This window comes from Branchiostoma lanceolatum, chromosome 19 (genome assembly GCF_035083965.1).
Source record: "Branchiostoma lanceolatum isolate klBraLanc5 chromosome 19, klBraLanc5.hap2, whole genome shotgun sequence".
Lineage (NCBI taxonomy): Eukaryota > Metazoa > Chordata > Leptocardii > Amphioxiformes > Branchiostomatidae > Branchiostoma > Branchiostoma lanceolatum.
Genome location: NC_089740.1, coordinates 9,820,905 through 9,830,024, shown reverse-complemented (window position 1 = coordinate 9,830,024; position 9,120 = coordinate 9,820,905). Strand labels below are relative to the sequence as shown.

The 9,120-nt window shown below is 40.2% G+C and overlaps 1 protein-coding gene across 1 annotated transcript; it reads left to right on the top strand.

Moving 5' to 3' along the window:
• Positions 1 to 153: 153 nt before the first annotated feature.
• Positions 154 to 3,320, top strand: LOC136425509 (interferon-stimulated gene 20 kDa protein-like). Its single transcript, XM_066414386.1, has 3 exons — positions 154 to 277; positions 1,059 to 1,749; positions 2,141 to 3,320. The coding sequence occupies exons 2-3, from the start codon at positions 1,082 to 1,084 to the stop codon at positions 2,406 to 2,408; spliced, it is 936 nt and encodes a 311-aa protein (XP_066270483.1). The 5' UTR covers positions 154 to 277; positions 1,059 to 1,081; the 3' UTR covers positions 2,409 to 3,320.
• Positions 3,321 to 9,120: the final 5,800 nt, after the last annotated feature.

Here is a 9,120-nt window from a genome sequence, read left to right as displayed (position 1 = left end):
ATTAAAAGGATATGTATTTGCTATTTCTAAGAAAAGTAATTGTATGATTTTACGGAATTATTGTAACAGTTTATCCAAAATAGTGCCTCGTTGTTCGTCATATATTTAGGCATTTTGTGAAATATAGCGTAGGTCACCATTACGCTATTTCTCCGGTAGGGGGCCTTGGAGACACAAGTGTGTACAAGTGCCGGTATCGAACAGAGGAATTTTACCGGCTTTTGGGGCTAATCTTTCACTTATTGAAGAATCCACATTGCTTGAAGTTACAAGCAAGGTATGTTGATACGTGGGCTACTGATATCTCTATTTTAAGGTATTAGAATAGTTTTTTAGGCAGTTTTAGGTGAGTAACTGTGACTACATTTTGTAGCTTGGCATGTCGGAAAATTTCTCTACTTGCATGTCCCGAATTTTTCCGTATAGATTTTGCCACGTGTTTCAGTTGATTTTAGCTGTCCACAAACTATGCCAGATCTCTCTTTCTCTTCTTTTGATACCCACCACCATATCAGGCTAATTTTACCCCGTCCTCCATAACTTGAACTAAGTGTACTCAGCAGAATCCGCCCCCCTCCCCACTGTTCTCATGGTGTCAGGTGTTGCGCAATCTTGTGTCACAAATAGAGCTTTACGAGATTTGTGACTCTTTGACTTTTAAACCATACGTATAGCGAAAAATACTGGGAAGTTACAAGCTGCACAGATTGTGAGAATTACAAGAAATGTTAGATTTTGAAAGTATTTGGTGGTGTATTGTCTATATATTATAAACCTCCTTGGTGTATCCAAGTGTTATATCCAAGTGTATCTACTGTATGTGAGTTTTACTTGAAGTACTAAGGTACTAACTAAGGGTAGACATGTTCTGTAAAATATTGAGTCGGTTAATGATAGTATTCCAAAAATTCCATTTTTATTGTGTTGAGTGTTTTTTTTTTTTTCATGAATATTAAATGGCAAAGATGAAGCAAAATCACCATACATGTATCTAACAGTTATGCAATGCATTTGCATTGTATTCTAATCTTTGTAACAAAATGTATTTCTTTTTTCAGTCTGAATAGTACCACTATCAGAAATGCCTTCTAAAGCCGCTCAGTCAGTGTCCTTCACACCAAAGAAACGGCAGTGCCCGTTTGGTCATGAACAAACTCCCCAAAAGCAACTGAAACTCCTAAATGGCATAACTGGCCATGGCTCAGGTACCAACCAAGCAGTGAGGCCCCCTACTGAACGCCAAAAGAAAAGCAACAACAATGACCATTACCTTGCAATGGACTGCGAGATGGTTGGTTGCGGTCCTCGAGGTTCCATCAGCGCTCTCGCTCGCTGCAGTATCATCAGTCACAGCGGCCAGATTGTGTACGACGAATACATTAAGCCACAGCAGCCGATAACCGACTATCGGACCCCGTACAGTGGTATACGTCCTCAGCACATGGCTCAAGCTATCCCCTTTACACAAGCCCAGGAAGAAGTGAGGAAAATTTTACAGAACAAAATTGTGATCGGACATGCCGTCTACAACGATTTCAAAGCGTTGGGATTCAGTCACCCACGCGAGATGACTCGGGACACGTCCAGGTATCCCGCTCTAAATCTTCACGGAGGGTTTCCAGCGAGAAGTCCTGTCTCCTTGAAGAGACTTTCAAGGAGTCTTCTGGGTCGTACCATTCAGCAAAGGGGGCATTCGTCAGTAGAGGATGCCAGGGCCACCATGGACTTGTATAAACTGGTACAACACAGGTTAGTAGTTATTTTTGGTTCTCTTTCTGTTAACTTTATTCAAGAAAATTGATATGGCAAGTATACATCAATCATGTACACACATGTGCACACACACATACTCACACATACACAAAGTACATACACACACGCACATACACACAAGCACATTCAATGACACACACAAACATACACACACACACACACACACACACAGCCAAGCTGCTAAGCTGGGATTTGATAGGACCAAGCAAATGAAAAATGCATTGTTATAACAACTTTGGGCAAAAGAGCCCTCAGTTGACTAAGTTAATATACTTAATGGCCCTCTTTCTAACAGGAATAATAGTTTTATTTCTCAATGAAACAAAAGATGTGACAAATAACTTTTTTCTCTTATCCCAATGTACAGGTGGGAGGAGGAACTGAAGAGGAGACAACCATCTGACATGTCAGACTCATCATCTTCTTCTCCAAGAAAAAACACTCAGAGTCAGAAAACTACAACTTCTACAACTCCTTCACAAAACAGAATGTCAATGTCACCAAAATGCGGAAAAGATAATTCTAATTCAAAAGCACTATGTTCAAAGAGACTGGTTAAAACCAGATCTATTCAAAATTTCCTTAGTGACCAGTACTGGTCAGGAGAGTTCCTGGATGTTAATAAAGGACTATGAATATATACTTGTATAGTATGATGAATATAGAAATTAAAGTTAAATCAAAACATAATCAAAGAACACAACACAATTGATAATATACAAGTGTTATGATTACACACTGCCCTTACTAGATCTACATAGAGTTGACATGATAAACCTTTCCGTCCATTTCTGGCTACAACTGTACAGTTAGTGATAATAAACATTTGATCATCTAAAAGACTATGTATAACATTTCTGTACTGGCTTTGCAAGTAAAAGATAAGTTTGTATCAAACTTGCCATTCACGAAGTGGAAGAGAAGATCAAGTTGAAAGGACATAGTATGACGACATTGATTGAAGGCCTTACGAATTGCTTCGTTAAAGCAATCGTAGACAGAAATAAACGTCTGGAAATAGAACTGTTGAAAAACGTTGGACAAATACAGCATAATACATGGTGTACAAGCGCAGTATTAGGAATAGTAGCTTTTGAGCTTTCTAAGCTATTTACTGAATATTTGAATACACAAAAGTACACTGACCAATCATTTTTTACGCATTTACACACAGAAACTCAATATTCTCTTACTAAAATCATGGTCTACATTCCTCACTTAAAAAATTTGACCTGTTCTTTGCTATAACGGACCTGCATGCACCTTTCTATGTTCCTTATAATTTTTTTCATTTAGTTTCAATTATCCAGTAAATATTCTTTGCTTAAAGTTTGCTTATATTCTACTACATACAAAGTTACAAGCTACAGCTACAAGATTATCTTACATATGTATTATCATATTGAAAAATTTGATATGTATATGTTAATGAGTAGTGCAAATGCTTTGCACATTTGCCATATAGAGCAATAACATTGTCTTACAAAGATTAACTTAGCAATACTTCCAAAGCTGGTACAATTAAAAACTCAAGATTTCCCACTTCACATTAGTCATGATCAGGATGTCTTGTTTCTACAGACCATAATACAGGTACCTCTCCATATCACTTCATGTTATTACTGGCAGGTAACCCTCGAGCATGTCAATGCTATAATCCATCTAAACTTCGCTATTTCTACTTTCCTCTTCATGTAAAGATACACAGATGCAAGTTAGCACAACAGATATAAAGTTTGATTTCTTCAAATGTACAAAAGAATTAGAATATTTAAAAAAAAACTGTCAGTATACAATATACATCTATACTGGCTACTTACTTTTGCCTTTTACTACAATTTGCCACATATTTCCGCCAAAGGTATGAATAGGGTGCATTTCTGTGACACCTTTTCACCGATACTTTTCAAAGTAAATCCTCCTTATCAGTACGCTCCGGTAGTTGATCCGTATTTAGGACATGTTATAATATAGCCTTCTTTGTCAAGACAAGTTTTTCATACTTTGGACGACTTCTGATATTTTGATGGAGAAGCTGATCAACTGATATATTTCATGCAAATCGTGACCTCATTTGCATAATTGATTAGCTATATAGAGACGTTCAACCAAAGGAGGGCGGACTTCTGGTAAGGTAACACATGAATATTAAGACGTTGTTGTTCAGAATTAAAAAGTTTAACCTTGACTGTATTATTTTTTGTCTTCACCCCACATAAAACTTTGAGAATATCGCCATCTGTTAAGCATCTCTAACGCAGCTTGTATTATTTAGTTATATGTTAGTTATATGTGTATTAGCTTGAGACTCGACACCCCCCCCCCCGTACCGGTCAAATCATGACCACTGATCATTACAGTAGCTGTGGTGTTTGTTTTGGGTTGAGTTGTAGCCTAAGACTGCCCTTATTGCCCCTGCCCTGCCTGATCATTATCACTGGCAGCAGCTGTGGTGTTTGTGTTGGATCTGTTGATGTCCTCATACTTTCCCACAACTTTGTACAGAGAATTCAGGTTTGAGGCAGACTGGTCTGTTTTATATAATGGATTTTTCTTGTCCGGGGATTCGGTGACGGCCTGATACTCTATCTGATCATGACCACTGACTGTTGTAGCTGGTGTTGTGCTAGTGCAGGATTCAGTGTTGCCCTGCCCTGTTTGCTCATGTTGATTGTGAATATCTTCACACTGACGATCATGGCCACTAGTTACAACAGCAGTTGTGATGTTTGTGTAAGACTCAGTGATGACCTGAGACTGGCCTGGCCCTGCCTGGTCATGACCAGTGGTAGATGTTGGGGCCGTTAATGGTGTGCCCACTCCAGCGTACAAAGGATTTGGCTTCAATGCGGCTAGCACTTTGTTACGTGATAGATTTCCAGCTTTTAGAGATTGAATGCCAGCTTGCATTTGGTACAGGCCCTGTCCTGTCTGATCATGATGGCTATCAATATCTTCATACTGGTGATCATGTCCACCGTTTATCACAGAAACCGCTGGGTCTGTGTTGTTACCAACAGCATTGGGATTTAGCCCTAAAGGAGGATGCCTGTAATTATTCCTCGTCTTATACCATATTGTAAAAGTGCTGGTGGCAATCAAGACAACGCCAAATAATGAAATGCAGATAGAGCCAATGAGACTGGGTAGGGAGAGATTGGGAGAAGATTCATGGGAACTGCTGCTTTCTGGTTTGTCTGAAGTTATTTCAAGGAGTGGAGTGGATGTTGCTCTTGTTTTGCTTGCAGAGCGTGCGGTATAGCCAGCGTTGGTTTTGAAGTACCAATGATAGCGAGAGGTGATAAAGTCATTGCAGCAGTTGTTAGCACTTTCAAAAGGGCCGACATGGGGAAGTGTAGTCGATGAAGTGGAGCCTACAGGATATTTTGGGATAGAATTGCTTTCTGTGTTGCAAAATGAAGAAGATTTTGACACTGCCAATGAAGTGAATGATGTTTGGATATCAACAGCCAGTGTTGATATTGTTGGTTCTTCACATATCATTGCTTCAGGATTGACATTTCTTAGGTTCTGTCCCTGTAATTTGGTTGGTTTGGCACATATTATCTGGACTTTCAATGAAGGCAACTTGGTCATATTCAGCCTGAATGGACTCATCCTACAGTCACACAGCCAGGGGTTCCCGATAAGTTTTATAGTAGGGAGAGATGTAAACAAGCCATAAGTTGAAGGGGGAATGGCAGAAATCCTGTTTGCCCGAATATCCAAATATTGGAGTTTGGGCATATTTGCAAATGTACCAGGCTCAATCTTTGTTATCTGGTTGTAGGCCAGATACAGTGCTTTTAGTTCTAGCCCGGGTAATTTTTCAAATGTACGAGGCTGAATCATTCTTATCTGGTTGGTGGACAGGTCCAACTCTTGTAGTCGGGGTAGATTTGCAAGTGTACCAGGCTGAATCATTGTTATCCGGTTATAGGAAATGTACAAGGATTTGAGAGAGATTAGGTCTGTGAATAAACCAGGTTGAATCATTGTTATCAGGTTGTACCTCAGGACCAATGATTTGAGCTGGGATAGACTTGCAAATGTACCTGATGGAACCTTTGTTATTTTGTTTGGACTCAGGGCCAACGTTTTGAGACTGGGTAGATTTCCAAATGAACCAGGCTGAATCATAATTATCTGGTTGGAGGACAGGAGTAACCTATGTAGCCGGGGTAGGTTGGCAAATGTACCAGGCTGAATCATTGTTAGCAGGTTGGAATTCAGGCACAACATTTCCAGCCGGGGTAGATTTGCAAGTGTACCTGCATGGATCTCTGTTATCTTGTTATAGGACAGGTCCAGCTGTTTTAGCCGGTGTAGATTTGCAAATGTACCAGGCTGAATCATTGTTATGTGGTTGAAGGAGAGGTGCAGCCTTTGTAGCCGGGGTAGACCTGGGAAACAATCAACAATACTAATGCAATTTCTCTCTAACTTCAGCTGAATCAAGTTCCTATACCTTAGCAGTACAGACCTATTCACAGCTGTTATAAGATGACATCCCAAATGCAACTCAGTGATTGATGTTGACAGGTTCCGAGGGACACTGGTGAGGTCCTGATTGTAGTTGCCGGATGGTCTACACCGGCTAGCTCTCTTGCAACTTAAGCTTTTGGGATCCTTGGCGTCTGGCATGTTAGGCGCCTTCACGACGATGAGAAGGAAAATCAGCATGTGCCGCAGCTTTCTTCCCATGATGTCCTGCTACCTAAATAGAACAGGAAACTCATCTGTAAATCCACAACTTAATGTCTCGAATCTCGAAATCCTCTCCCCAAAGAAATCTTAACTGGAAAACAACATGAAAACAGAGTCGGGGGGTCTGTATATTGGTATACGAAAAAGTGTCATGCTTTGTCCTCCTTCTAAGGCTCGACCGCTTGGTTCACACAGGATGGGAAATGAAGTCAGAGTCGAATTTTTCCTCATAGCACAGTGTCTTTATTTTGATCTCTTGCTTCAATTATGGCTTGAAATTTTAGAGAGCCAATAAAGTGAATAGATTTGGGCTAGAAATTAGATATTTTAGAAAATCGCCCAAAATTCTGTTTGACTGTCCAGAAGGTGCTTTTCCGCCTTGCTTGTCAGCTTCTGTTCGTGTAAGATACGTGCTTCAGTAGTTATTCCTTTATAGTGCAGAGCAAACAAATTTGAATTACTATTCGGTCCTATAGCTACTGATATGAGTGTGTTGATTGTCTGGAGCTGGCTGTTTGAATATTAGTGTTAAGGTTGCTTATTCAAATAAACTCTGCAGATAAAACCAGCAGAAGGAGGGAAAAAACACTAACACTTCTTTGAAAAGGTACGTCTACCTGTTTCTTGAATATCATCAGAAACAGCATTTATAGGATTGTGTTTCCAAACAATGCAGTTGTGCAAAACGCATGTTGCCCGAAGCCATGTGAGACGGAAAATTATAGTCACAACAGGCCAAACATCACTTTCTGGTTCTACCAGAGGTATGGCATCATAATAGCACCCCTGTTCCTGATCTTCAAGCAGATGTTGCAATGGAAGATTGTTAATCGTCACAATATCCCACCCCAACATTTGATTGGAGAATTGCAAACCGTCTACACTACAGATTTAACTGGTAGAAGTATAGTCCATTTAGAATAGCTTCAGTTGTCACTTTCTGGGCGGGAACTCTGTAGAATGCCTCAGGCACAAGTTGCCTCAGATAGCTGATGAATATCGCAGTGTGACGTCATGACAAACAACCCACGATTAATCTTACTTTCATTGTGGGGTTGATTGTCTGAAACCGGTTGTTTGGTTATTTATATTAAGGTTGTTTACTCTTTTTGCTGACGTTTTATGATTCTGTTTGCACTTTATAAGAAAAAATGAATAGAATGGTAGAAAATTTAACACCTCTCTTAAAAAAGGGTCATCGACATCTCATCACAAACAATCATTATAGGACGGTGTTTCGTAGTCTCTCCAGTCTGAATAATGCAACTTTACTTCTGTTGAGTGTAAACAAATAAGCTGTATCATTGCTATAACTTCATTGTTTGTACCCTTGCGAGAGAAACGTATAGTTACAATAGGCCAAAAAGATTTCAAACAGATTGTGACCTAGCAAGCTGGTATGGTCAATCTGAATTTTCTGGTCCTGACCGAATCTGCCCTTTGGGTATGACGTCACGCAATAAATGCATCGGGGCGCAGCACCCCTGTTCCCGTCTTCAGAACGAACCTATTCTCCAAATAAATGTTGCTGACAAATATTTTTCAACATTTCCTGAAGGCCGAACTTCTCTGACAGCAGAATCTACCCTTGTCAACATTAAAAAACGTCACAATCTCCCATTCAAATATCTTTTTAGGAAATTAAACTCCGACTAAGGTGTAGCATGCTGTCAACACAATGGATGTACCTATGGTGTTTATCCACTAGCAGAGCCATACCTTTCAAATCGGTCAGAAAAGCTTCAGTCGGCACTTTCTGGGCTCGTGTACACTGCCTTGGGCGCCGATTTCTGTTGCCCTTGTAGGGCGTGTCCTTCGGTAGCTGATCCGTAATGCCGTGTGACAAACAACCAAAGATTGGTCTGATTTCACATGGTAGTGTTGATTGTCTGAAGCTAGCTGATTGCACATTAATATTGATATTAAGGTTACTTATTCCTTTTGCTAAGTTTTTGTGACTCCAATCTGGTGAAGGGACAAATGTCGTGGATAATCATAAGCATAACATTCCTTGGAATTTTGTATTCCTCTGGAACTGGCATGCTTCTTTTGTACTTGTTGGTTAGAATTGGTTAGTAATACCATGCTGACAGAGACGACTGACTCCCCTGTCTATGTGATTAATGGAACATTCCAAGGTGAAGCCGTCAATCCCCTTCCCTAACACCCCTGCGCTGCATAACGGTAACGGCACACCCGGGGATTAGTCATCTTTCCCTGTGTCTAGTATCGAGCTGAGACCAACAGTTTTACCTGTAGTCTGAGGGTTTGATGAGAGATTGTTCATGGACAAGGCCGCTGTCCTTCACTCCTTAGCTTAGCAGTACCGAGTACAACACAGACCTGGCAACACGGGGGAGAAAGGCGAAGCGATGTAGTGAAAACCAGCTCGTCATTCCTATTAAGTCAAATTTCTCCTTCCGCAGCAGACTTTAAGCTATTGATAAACCACCCGAGTGATGTTATAAATCCCTTGGACTGACAGTGAAAAATTAAACCAAGCTTGCAAGATCACTCCAATATTCGAAATAGACTTATGCATCCCTCATGCACATAATGGTTCCGTCTCTCATTTGATTCCTCTATTTATTTCATCACTGAACAAATGGCAACTTATTGATGAACACTAATAGGATCTAG